This window comes from Aquarana catesbeiana, linkage group LG08 (genome assembly GCF_042186555.1).
Source record: "Aquarana catesbeiana isolate 2022-GZ linkage group LG08, ASM4218655v1, whole genome shotgun sequence".
Classification (NCBI taxonomy): Eukaryota; Metazoa; Chordata; class Amphibia; order Anura; family Ranidae; genus Aquarana; species Aquarana catesbeiana.
In genome coordinates this window covers 305,653,349-305,665,625 of record NC_133331.1, presented here as the reverse complement: position 1 = coordinate 305,665,625, position 12,277 = coordinate 305,653,349, and the positions used below count along the sequence as shown (strand labels likewise).

Sequence of the window (12,277 nt, the reverse complement as noted above, 5' to 3'; positions counted from 1 at the left end):
AGCGCTACACTTGTCTATGCACTGAAATTTTGACAATATCCTATTTGTTGTGTGAGCTGCTTTTCTGTTGGGTGAGCGCAGGGTTAAATTTTTCTCTTTTTGGTTTAACGGGTACATTGTACCCATAGCATTTCACAAAAAAAGTGTGAAAATGGTAAAAAACACACACCGTGGGAGAAGTCCTTTATTAAAAAATAAAAAAATAAATCTGTCCCACGTAGTCCATTCACCGACGAACCGAAAAATACGGGGGAAGCCATAGTAATGTGCCCGTGCGTCAGAGGGGGGCGGACCAGGTGGCCCAGCCCCCTCTGACGCTACGGGGGAGGCCATATCAGAGAGGTGCGGGGTCATCCGGCGACGACACCATGTGGCCCCACCCACAGTTTTAAAAGAGCTGTCACCTGCGAGGACGCATCATATAGAGAACAATCTTCTCCATAAACATCTGTGGGTGTTGGACAGTCTAATGCTTCACAGCTTGGGACCATGAGGCAGGTTTCTGAGCAGTGCAAGTCCTCACAGCTGGGGGCCTTAAGCCAAGTCTCTGAGCAGTGTAGGACCTCATAGCTGGGAACCATGAGGCAGGTTTCTAAGCAATGTAAGACCTCACCACTGGGGGCCATGAGACAAGTCTCTGAGCAGTCTAAGACCTCACAACTGAAGACCATGAGGCAAGTCCCTTTGACATCTGGTTGCCTTACGACAATACAAAACTGCTGGTATCCAGTGCAATCTCTAGAACACTACACCGGGATTAATTTAGGGTAATTACTCACAAGTCCCCAGGACAGCTGACACCTTTCAACTTCCTCCGGACACAGTCTAGCGAGTGAGACAGTCATGATCCCTTGTGGTGAAGTCCTGCAATCAGCTTCTAACAAGGTCCATTCAGGTCCTTAGCCCCGACACCGCTGATGCCTCTAGAACAGCTGAATTGTCCATGGGCTGGCTTAGGGCTGAAGTCTCTCAGGCTTTGGAACCCTCCTATTGAGAGAGAACCCAGTTCTCAAGGGCTTCAGATTATTTATCCCCTGGACACTCCTTTTCAGGATTGACTGGAGAGTTATAGGTATTGAGGCAGGTTATAAATATCAAGGCTGGTTATTTGAATTTTCTCTCAATAAGCACTAGAGGCAGGGGAGTTTCATGAATAAGGTTTCTCCTGGTTCTTCATCCTGTCTTAGGCCTTCTGTCTCAAGAGGGATATTTCCTTCTGCAGGAAGCATGCCCATGTCTACAAACTGGCCAGCATCCCTTTGGTCTGGAACTGCACATATAGTCTCAGTCCCGCTGTTGTACACAAAAAACTCTTGCATTAGAGACAATAAACGTCTTGCTAGACCATCCCAATCTATTTTAGCTTTACTTCAAATAAAGTTTCTCTGCAGTACCAACTCATCCGACAGAAGAGACACAGAAGTATCCAATGGATGAACGGGAAACACATTTTCTTTTTAGAATGCTTCTAGACCATGGACTATTACCTGGGAACTGTAATGTTGAAGTGTGTCCAGTAAAGTTGGTAACTGTTCAAACATCTGGTCTGAAGTTACCACATAGGGGTGCATGGTGGTACATGGCTTATAGCAAAGAACAGGATCTGTTATGCACACATAGGGTGAAGTGGAGAACATGCTTTTGCAAAGAACAAGTGAAAAGGGAATGATATGGCAGCCAGACAGCGGGAGAACAGTATCGGCAAGGGCAGACCCGGAAGAAGGGGTGAGAAGTAGGGGAAGCCGCCCAGGGCACAACAATGGGGTGGCACTCCCTCACTGCACCAAGCTTTAGATCAGTGGCTAGCAACCAGTGGACCACAGCTTCATGTCTTCTGTGACAGCTACTGTCTCTGTGCTCCAACATGCCCACTCTCCACCCCATACACCTTCAGCTGACACAAAAGCACACCATGCATGTGCAATCACCTTCTAGTTGCTAGAAAGCAAACAATTGACCACACATATGCAGTAAACACTCAATGCCAACTATGAGAAGTCAGAGCAAGGAGGCAGAGAGTGGGCACAGGGCAGCACACCTATTTTATACCTTGCAAAAGGAGCAGAGAAGGGGGCACAGTGTTGCCTTCTTATCCTGGGCGCTTGATGAACCTGCACTGGTACTGGGCAAGGGTGACAAGTCCTCTGCATAGTGAGTGGAGCTGTGCACTGTTTCCCTCCTGAGTGGTTGGTGCCCCAGCTACCGGGACTAGTTCTGCTTGATGGAGACCTCAGGGACCTAGCTGTAAGTATGGAAGAGTTAAACAATTCAAGTTGAACATGCTGGATGTTCGTGCTGTTATGTGGCAGAACCTGCAACTGCATCACTGAGATTTAGGTGATAGGAGGTCTGGACTGGTGGAACTGGATACATGGTCAGTGGTGTCCCCTTCAAAATGTCACATTAAATGGGGCAATGTGTACTGCATCATGGGGCCAAGTGGTTCACAGTACAGAGCGTCAAGTGGCAATACAGTTACACCAGGTATACAGCTCACTTCTAATTCGGGGCGCTGTCCTAATGTTGAAATCACATGTACGTGGCTCCGCCTTGTCCTGGGCACATACAGGAGGAGGAGGAAAGTGGAGGCCCCATGTGCATGGGCGAGTTGGCTATGCCCACAAGCGCATTCTTAATACTCCATGCAGAGACACTCTTGCCCACCAGGGCGGCGCTATAGTTGTCCTAGGTAACCTCTGGCACACTGAGATCTATGGAGGTTTCCAGAGACACCTTTGCTTAAAAAGTCACTGTTGCTAGTAGAGATAACACATCTAGTTCTGGGGTCACCCCTACCACATCTACGTAACTCGGCATTTGGTTTATATGACACAGGTGCGTGCACAGAGGTAGTAAACATCACATTGTTAATTCTGCCTCCCCCCCACCCCACTATACAGCACGAGGCATAGAGGTAAGTCTATCTCTACATAGACCACAGTGGGTCCCCCAACTGGTTTTCCCCCATGTCACCACAGACAGTCTTACTGTCAATCTCTTTATTCCCTGTCTTGTGGTCCCAGCAACAAAATCAATAAATCATTACTGGGCTAAAATAAATGTTCTTCTACATGTGTTAAAACTTTTAGATTTGAGCCCAGTACATTTTATTTCAATTTTATTTGGTTTGGTTTTCATTATTTAGTTTTATATTTATTAACAATCAAACATGAGCAAAAAATAGTTTTCATTTTATTATTGTCTGGATTGTATCTGAGATATAATCTACATGTGTAATCATGGATGTAACATGACAGAGGAATGGACCAGGAAGGCAGCGGGGACACAGATGAAACATAACGTAGACTGCAGTATTTATATTCAACACAAGGTGGCGATCTCACTTGAAACACACAGACAGGAAGTGATGTAAGATAAAGACAGGAAGTGATGTCAGCTAAAGACAGGAAGTGATATAGGAGTATAAATTGGGAGTTCCCAGTAAAATTGTAGTTGAAGGGAAGTAGAGAGGAGACATTGCTGGAACTAGCTGTAGAGGAGGTAATAAAATATTATTGTATATTTACACCCAGTACCCCCCGTCATGTCCATCCTCTTCCTCCATAGTCACCGTGATGTCTGTTATGGTTTATAGACCAGATATATCCTAAATATAGACCCATGTATCCAACTGTCCATCCAGAGCCTCTGGTTTATAGACCAGACACATCCTAAATATAGAGCCATTTATCCAACTTTCATGAAGCTGTCTTGGGGTAGTGCTGACAGGAGAGGTGAGCGGCGCCAGGAATTCTGGGACATTATCCAGTAACAGACAAGGGATGTGTCTGGATGGTGACTGTATCATTGTGTGTGTCGGGTTCCTATAAGGTGTCAGGATGTCACTGTCTATTTCTCCATGGAGGAGTGGGAGTATTTAGAAGGACACAAGGATCTCTACAAGGACGTCATGATGGACAATCAGCCGCCCCTCACATCACCGGGTAAGAGGAGATTTTATTGTAAAGGGGAGAGCAGTACGGAGGATCCACCTAGATCCCCCATCATCTGATAAACACATAGAAACAATGTATTCAGTCAGTGTGTGTGTTTCCTACAGATGGATCCAGTAATGAGAACCCACCAGAGAGATGTCCCCATTATATGTATTCCACCATCCCTCACCGTGATCAGGTAGATGGGACTGAGCATGTAGACCTTAAAAATGTATTCTAATCTATGAGAGGACATTCTTTGTAATCTCTTGGTCTTTTTTTTTTTATAAATGTATTCTATCATCTTTGGGGTTTAGGATGAAGAAGTGAAAGACATCAAAGCTGAGATTAAAGAGGAAGAAGAAGAGACGTTGGTGACCAGACATCAGCAGTCTATGGAAGAGGGTTGTCCTCTGTATTCCCAGAATTCTACACGGGAAGATGTTAACTATACAGATAATAATCAGGTAGATGGGACTGGGCAAAAAGAACTCAAAAATAATTCTATGAGTGGACATTGTTCTATGTCATCTCTTATTATTGGCAGCAGTGTTTCCATATGTTATATTTTATCATCTCTGGAATTTAGAATGAAGAACGTAAAGACATCAAATCTGAGATTAAAGAGGAAGAAGAAGAGATGTCGAAGAGTGGAGCTCAGCAATCTATGGGAGGGGGAGGTCCTCTGTATTCCCGGGATTCCACACAGGAAGATCACACCATCCCCCACCATCATCAGGTAGATGGAACTGAGCATGTAGACCTAAAATGTATTCTAAGCTATTAGATGATATTCTGTGTAATCTGATCTTCTTTTTTTATAAATGAATACTTTCATCTTTGGGGTTTAGGATGAAGAAGTGAAAGACATCAAAGCTGCGATTAAAGAGGAAGAAGAAGAGACATTGGGGACCAGACATCAGCAGTCTATGGAGGAGGGTTGTCCTCTGTATTCCCAGGATTCTACACGGGAAGATCAGAACTATACAGAGAATGATCAGGTAGATGGGACTGGGGGAAAAAAAATTAAAATAATTCTATGAGAGGACATTCTTCTATGTAATCTCTTGTTCCTATTTATAAATCTTTGGGGGTTTAGGGTGAAAAACTGAGAGACATCAAAGCTGAGATTAAAGAGGAAGAAGAAGAGAGGTTGGTGAGTGGAGATCAGCAGTCTATGGAGGAGGGGGAGATGATTATGGAAAGTAAACAGGAGGACTCTTCTCTACATATGGACACAAGTAAGTCATAAACACTAAATGCAAAAACCGTTCACATTTTTTTCGGTGTATAAAATATTGGGATTTTTTGATATTTCGTGATTTCTCTTGCACAGGTCTGGTGGAAGTTTGATAGATTCACTTTTAAAAATGTATGTTTTAGGCTTTGCTGTACACATTTTATAGTTTACCACCACTTCTGTACACTATATGAATAGTATATTTGATATGTTTTAAAGAATAGGTGGAGGAAAGTCCCATTCTTCACCATAACCTTGTCATCAATGCAGAAATACTATTGCTTAGTATGATTTGGGTGTTTTGTATCATTATCTAGTTTTTATTTGTAGTTTTCTGTTATAATTGCACCCAATCCAATACCAGAGCTCTGGGAACGTTTTGAAAGCTACACATAGATCTATGACTTCTGAATACAAGATGTATGAGAACAGATATGACTTATATTAAATATTGCTTTCCAGCAGATGGACGGTGTTTCTGGAATAGAAATACATCGGAGGGACATCTTATTATATCTCCAGATTGTAAGGCGGAAGATACTGACATTCCACAATATTCTCCGAAAGTGAACACTTACTGGTTGACAAGATCCACAGATCCTTCTAATCCTGAGGAACCTTCTGATAAATCCCATACTATGACTTCAGATGTCCATCCAAGATCAATGGGTCCTTCTAATCCTGAGGAACCTTCTGAGAAATCCCATACTATGACTTCAGATGTCCATCTAAGATCAATGGATCCTTCTAATCCTGAGGAGCCTTCTGATAAATCCCATACTATGACTTCAGATGTCCATCTAAGATCAATAGATCCTTCTAATCCTGAGGAACCTTCTGATAAATCCCATACTATGACTTCAGATGTCCATCTAAGATCAATGGATCCTTCTAATCCTGAGGAACCTTCTGATAAATCCCATACTATGACTTCAGATGTCCTTCCAAGTTCTCACAGTGCTGACAGATCACCAGATGTATCTAATCCCCTGATATCTTCTTTAAGCCATAAGAAGGTTCACAATGGAGAGAGTACATTGTCATGTTCAGAGTGCGGGAAATCTTTCACTGAAAACAAAGAGCTTTTGAGACATCAGACAATTCACTCAGGTGAACGTCCTTTCCATTGTTCAGAGTGTGGCAAATGTTTCCTTAAAAAAGGACACCTTATTGAACACCAGAGAAGTCACACGGGTGAGCGTCCTTTCCCTTGTTCAGAGTGCGGGAAATCTTTCATTACAAAAGGATCACTTTGTAAACACCAGAGAGTTCACACGGGTGAGCGTCCTTATTCATGTTCAGAGTGTGGGAAATCTTTCATTCGCAAAGAACACCTTGTTAGACACCAGAAAGTTCACAGGGTTGAGCATCTTCATGCATGTTCAGAGTGTGGGAAATGTTTTAGTGAGAAAGGACAACTTATTGTACACCAGAAAATTCACACAGGTGAGCGTCCTTATTCATGTTCAGAGTGCGGGAAGTCTTTCTCTCACAAAAAAGACCTTGTTAAACACCAGAGAATTCACACAGGTGAGCACCCTTATTCGTGTTCAGAGTGCGGGAAATCTTTCACTCGGACAGCACACCTTGTAAGACACCAGAGCATCCACACAGGTGTACATCTTTATTCATGTTCAGAGTGTGGGAAATGTTTTCGTGATAAAGGACAACTTATTGTACACCATAGAAATCACACAGGTGAGCGTCCTTATTCATGTTCAGAGTGCGGGAAAAGTTTCTTTCAACAATCAGTCCTAGTTTCCCATCAGATAAGTCACACGGATATACGTCCTCATTCATGCTCAGAGTGCGGGAAATCTTTCACCAGAAAAGGATCACTTTTGAAACACCAGAGAATTCACACTGGTGAGTGTCCCTATTCATGTTCAGAGTGCGGGAAATCTTTCACTCGTAAAATAAACCTTGATGAACACTGTAGAGTTCACACAGGAGAGCGCCCTTATTCATGTTCAGTGTGCGGGAAATCTTTCATCACAAAAGGTGCACTTTTGAAACACCAAAGGCTTCACACGGGTGAGCGTCCGTTTTCCTGTTCAGAGTGCGGGAAATCTTTCACTCGTAAAGGACACCTTGTTAGACACCAGAGAGTTCACACAGGTGAACGTCCGTATTCATGTTCAGAGTGAGGGAAACCTTTCAATGAAAAGAGAGACCTTGGTAGGTGTCAGAGAATTCACACTGGTGAGCGTCCTCATTTATGTTCAGCGTTTGGGAAATGTTTCAATCCGCTAAATAAACAAATTGTTGAACACCAGAAAAACGTCATACTACTGAGCGTCATTTCCCTTGTTGAAAGAGTGTGGCAAATGTTTCCTTCAGAAAGAAAAACAAATTACACACCAGGGAATACACACGGGTGAACGTCCTTATTCATGTTCAATGTGTGGGAGATGTTTGATTAGGAAAGAACATCTCCTTATACAACAGAAAATTCTCACAGGTGAGTGCGGGGAAACCTTTCGCTCAGGAAGGAGTGCTTTTTGAATATATGAGAATTCACACGGGTGAGTGTCCTTTATCCGTGTTTACAGTGCGGGAAATCCTTCATTCGTAAAAGAGACCTTGTTATACACCAGAGAATTCACACAGATGAGGGTCTTTATTCATGTTCAGAGTGCGGGAAATCTTTCACTCAGAAAAAAGGAACTTGTGAGAAACCAGGAAAAGCACACAGGTGAGCACCCTGACTCATGTTTAGGGTGCGGGAAATGTTTGATTCACAAAGAGGACCTTGTTAGACACCAGAAAATTCATACAGGTGAGGACACTGATGATGGGACATAACAAGGGAATAAATGTGACCCCCACGAGCCTCAGATTCTCCTAGGGAGGGGGTCAGATAGAGACAAGTGGTGTACAAAGCACATCACAGTACATCGGGGGTATAATAAAAATGTTTTAGTTTTTAGGGGTGTGGTTTGACAGATATATAGACATAAAGAATAAACTAAAGGAACGTGGTTCTCCAATAAAACGGTACTGAGTAAGTCCAATATTTACACCGACAGACCATGAACATTGCCCAACGGTGGTCAATGGGGAAACAGCACACTTACATTAGCTGGCAAGAGAAACTACTGCAAAAAAGATGGAAGAGTTGCCTGAAAATGTAGTGTAAATGGTGGAGGAGATCTGTCGGAGAATGTAGTGTGGATGGTGGAGGAGAGCTGTCGGAGAATGTAGTGTGGATGGTGGAGGAGATCTGTCGGAGAATGTAGTGTGGATGGTGGAGGAGATCTGTCGGAGAATGTAGTGTGGATGGTGGAGGAGATCTGTCGGAGAATGTAGTGTGGATGGTGGAGGAGAGCTGTCGGAGAATGTAGTGTGGATGGTGGAGGAGAGCTGTCAGAGAATGTAGTGTGGATGGTGGAGGAGATCTGTCGGAGAATGTAGTGTGGATGGTGGAGGAGAGCTGTCGGAGAATGTAGTGTGGATGGTGGAGGAGATCTGTCGGAGAATGTAGTGTGGATGGTGGAGGAGATCTGTCAGAGAATGCAGTGTGGATGGTGGGAGGAGAGCTGTCGGAGAATGTAGTGTGGATGGTGGAGGAGATCTGTCGGAGAATGTAGTGTGGATGGTGGGGGGAGATCTGTCGGAGAATGTAGTGTGGATGGTGGAGGAGATCTGTCGGAGACTGTAGTATGGATGGTGGAGGAGATCTGTCGGAGAATGTAGTGTGGATGGTGGGAGGAGAGATGTCGGAGAATGTAGTGTGGATGGTGGAGGAGATCTGTCGGTGTGGATGGTGGAGGAGAGCTGTCGGAGAATGTAGTGTGGATGGTGGAGGGGATCTGTCGGAGAATGTAGTGTGGATGGTGGGAGGAGAGCTGTCGGAGAATGTAGTGTGGATGGTGGAGGAGAGCTGTCGGAGAATGTAGTGTGGATGGTGGAGGAGATCTGTTGGAGAATGTAGTGTGGATGATGGAGGAGATCTGTCGAAGAATGTACTGTAGTTGGTGGAGGAGATCTGTCGGAGAATGTAGTGTCGTTGGTGGAGATCTGTCGGAGAATGTAGTGTGGATGGTGGAGGAGATCTGTCGGAGAATGTAGTGTGGATGGTGGAGGAGATCTGTCGGAGAATGTAGTGTGGATGGTGAAGGAGATCTGTCGCAGAATGTAGTGTGGATGGTGGAGGAGATCTGTCGGAGAATGTAGTGTGGATGGTGGGAGGAGATCTGTCGGAGAATGTAGTGTGGATGGTGGAGGAGAGCTGTCGGAGAATGTAGTGTGGATGGTGGAGGAGAGCTGTCAGAGAATGTAGTGTGGATGGTGGAGGAGATCTGTCGGAGAATGTAGTGTGGATGGTGGAGAGCTGTCGGAGAATGTAGTGTGGATGGTGGAGGAGATCTGTCGGAGACTGTAGTATGGATGGTGGAGGAGATCTGTCGGAGAATGTAGTGTGGATGGTGGGAGGAGAGATGTCGGAGAATGTAGTGTGGATGGTGGAGGAGATCTGTCGGTGTGGATGGTGGAGGAGAGCTGTCGGAGAATGTAGTGTGGATGGTGGAGGGGATCTGTCGGAGAATGTAGTGTGGATGGTGGGAGGAGAGCTGTCGGAGAATGTAGTGTGGATGGTGGAGGAGAGCTGTCAGAGAATGTAGTGTGGATGGTGGAGGAGATCTGTTGGAGAATGTAGTGTGGATGATGGAGGAGATCTGTCGAAGAATGTACTGTAGTTGGTGGAGGAGATCTGTCGGAGAATGAAGTGTCGTTGGTGGAGATCTGTCGGAGAATGTAGTGTGGATGGTGGAGGAGATCTGTCGGAGAATGTAGTGTGGATGGTGGAGGAGATCTGTCAGAGAATGCAGTGTGGATTGTGGAGGAGATCTGTTGGAGAATGTAGTGTGGATGATGGAGGAGATCTGCCAGAGAATGTAGTGTGGATGGTGGGGGGAGATCTGTCGGAGAATGTAGAGTGGATGGTGGAGGAGATCTGTCGGAGAATGTAGTGTAGATGGTGGGGGGGGGAGATCTGTCGGAGAATGTAATGTGGATGGTGGCGGAGATCTGTCGGAGAACATGAAAAATCAAAAGTGCTAATTTTAAAAGCTTATATGCATGGTATTGTCTTAAAAAGTGTTTGGGGACCTGGGTCCTGCCCCAGGGGACATGTATCAATGCAAAAAAAAGTTTTAAAAACGGCCGTTTTTTCGGGAGCAGTGATTTTAATAATGTTTAAAGTGAAACAATAAAAGTGTAATATTCCTTTAGACTTCGTACCTGGGGGGTACAAAAAAATGGCGTGGGGTCCCCCCAAAAATCCATACCAGACCCTTATCTGAGCATGCAACCTGGCAGGCCGCAGGAGAGAGCGCCCCCCCCTCCTGAACCGTACCAGGCCACATGCTCTCAACATTGGGAGGGTGCTTTGGGGTAGCCCCCCAAAGCACCTTGTCCCCATGTTGATGGGGAGAAGGGCCTCATCCCCACAACCCTTGCCCGTTGGTTGTGGGAGTCTGTGGGCAGGGGGCTTATGGGAATCTGGAAGCCCCCTTTGACAAGGGGACCCCCAGATCCCGGTCCCCCTCTGTTTGAAATGGCAACGGGTACATTGTAGTGCATAGACAAGTGTAGCGCTCGTAAAAACTAATATAAATTTGTGAGAGTAAAGAAACGTCTATAGTGATCAACAATAAATACAGAATATGATAAATTAACAAATAAAGTCTTTGATGATATTCAGGTGTTTTTTAGACTGAAAGAGGCTGATGTTAGTCCAAAAAAGTATATAATTCCTTATTCACCACGTGGGTAATGCATGCAAAGATGTGATGGACCCTCCACATAGAGAAAAAGTGAAGGCTTACCAGAAGGATTGAACTCATAGGAACGTACGTTCAATGAGTCAATCTAGCTTGTAGCCCCAACAGGCAATGAGAAGGAAGGGCCTCTCGATTAGATGGCGACAAGACTCCCAAACATATCCAGACTCCTGACGGAACTTTAGAATGGATGGCAGACCTTCCCATAGATCATCTCAGATAGCCCATATAGGAATAAAGAAGGGGGGCCACATAGCATAATACCGTTTTGTAAAAGAGATTTATTAAAATAAGTAAACAACTTACATTTCCGTAGTAAAAAAAGCGCTTTAAGTAAAAATTATGGCAGGCAGTGGAGTCTCCCGACGTGTTTCGTCTTATTAGACTTCATCTGGGGTACTCACCCACTGCTGCCATACCCATTAATATAGATATCTTAGCCCCCTTAATGAGGATACAGCTCGTATCTAAATTTCATAGGTACTTCCGGGTTTGGCCAAGATGGCGGACCCGCGTGCGTTCCAAGCCTCTATTTCATGTGTGTATATGCGTTCCAGCACCATACTAGGGTGATATTATAAGATGTAATAAGATTAAAAGTGTAGGAATAAGCTAGGAATAGAGTCCACTTCCTTATAAAGATATCCCCAATACAAAATTATTGTTGTTATCCTCCATTCTCTAGTGGAGAGTATGATCTGAGATGCGGAAAAACGAGTGGCAGGACGTGCGTCACTCGGTCAAGTGGAATGAACGCACGTCACTTCCCTTCACATGGACCGCTGGAAGTAAACAGCGGTTCAAGCCTCGTTTTGATTCGTATCCACCTAGTGGTAGAGCGTGCGTCACCGCGTCGAATAAGGGGATGGCACGTGACTACCCATCACAAGTAAACAGCGGTTCAAGCCTCATTGTGGTAATAATCTCCCCAGTGTCATCAGTTAAGCTTTATATTGACAACATTGGGAGAGCTCTGTGTATAAACTTAAATCATGTGCAGCCAGAGATATAAACTTCAAATGGATGCATGAATATGTGGAAATATGGAAATAATATACCGATAAGAATTAAATCAAGAATTAAATCAATCAATCAATGTATCTAATATATAGTGATATCGTGATGGAAAAAATTGATAAAATTACTAAAAAATTAATAAATAATGAGTGACGTGTTAAGGTTGCAATATAGAAATTTAATAAAAAAATATAAAAAAATAATAAAAAAAATTATAAAAAAAAAAAAAAAAAAAAAATAATAAAATAAAAAATAAAAAATAAAAAAATAAAAAATAAAAAATAAATAAAAAATAAATAATA

At 43.9% G+C, this 12,277-nt stretch overlaps 1 protein-coding gene across 1 annotated transcript; it reads left to right on the top strand.

Moving 5' to 3' along the window:
* Nucleotides 1-3,377: 3,377 nt before the first annotated feature.
* LOC141105063 (uncharacterized) lies at nucleotides 3,378-7,456 on the top strand. The gene is made up of 7 exons (XM_073594896.1): nucleotides 3,378-3,944; nucleotides 4,061-4,134; nucleotides 4,253-4,402; nucleotides 4,525-4,674; nucleotides 4,787-4,936; nucleotides 5,035-5,176; nucleotides 5,638-7,456. Exons 1-7 carry the CDS (start codon nucleotides 3,860-3,862, stop codon nucleotides 7,320-7,322), a joined length of 2,436 nt encoding a protein of 811 aa, XP_073450997.1. The 5' UTR covers nucleotides 3,378-3,859; the 3' UTR covers nucleotides 7,323-7,456.
* The last annotated feature ends 4,821 nt before the right edge of the window (nucleotides 7,457-12,277 follow it).

Coding starts and splice junctions, on each gene's coding strand:
- LOC141105063 (XM_073594896.1), top strand. CDS start 3,860: ATGGAGGAGTGGGAGTATTTAGAAGGACACAAGGATCTCTACAAGGAC. Junction 4,135..4,252: donor CCATCCCTCACCGTGATCAG/GTAGATGGGACT, acceptor TTTGGGGTTTAG/GATGAAGAAGTGAAAGACAT. Junction 4,675..4,786: donor CCATCCCCCACCATCATCAG/GTAGATGGAACT, acceptor TTTGGGGTTTAG/GATGAAGAAGTGAAAGACAT.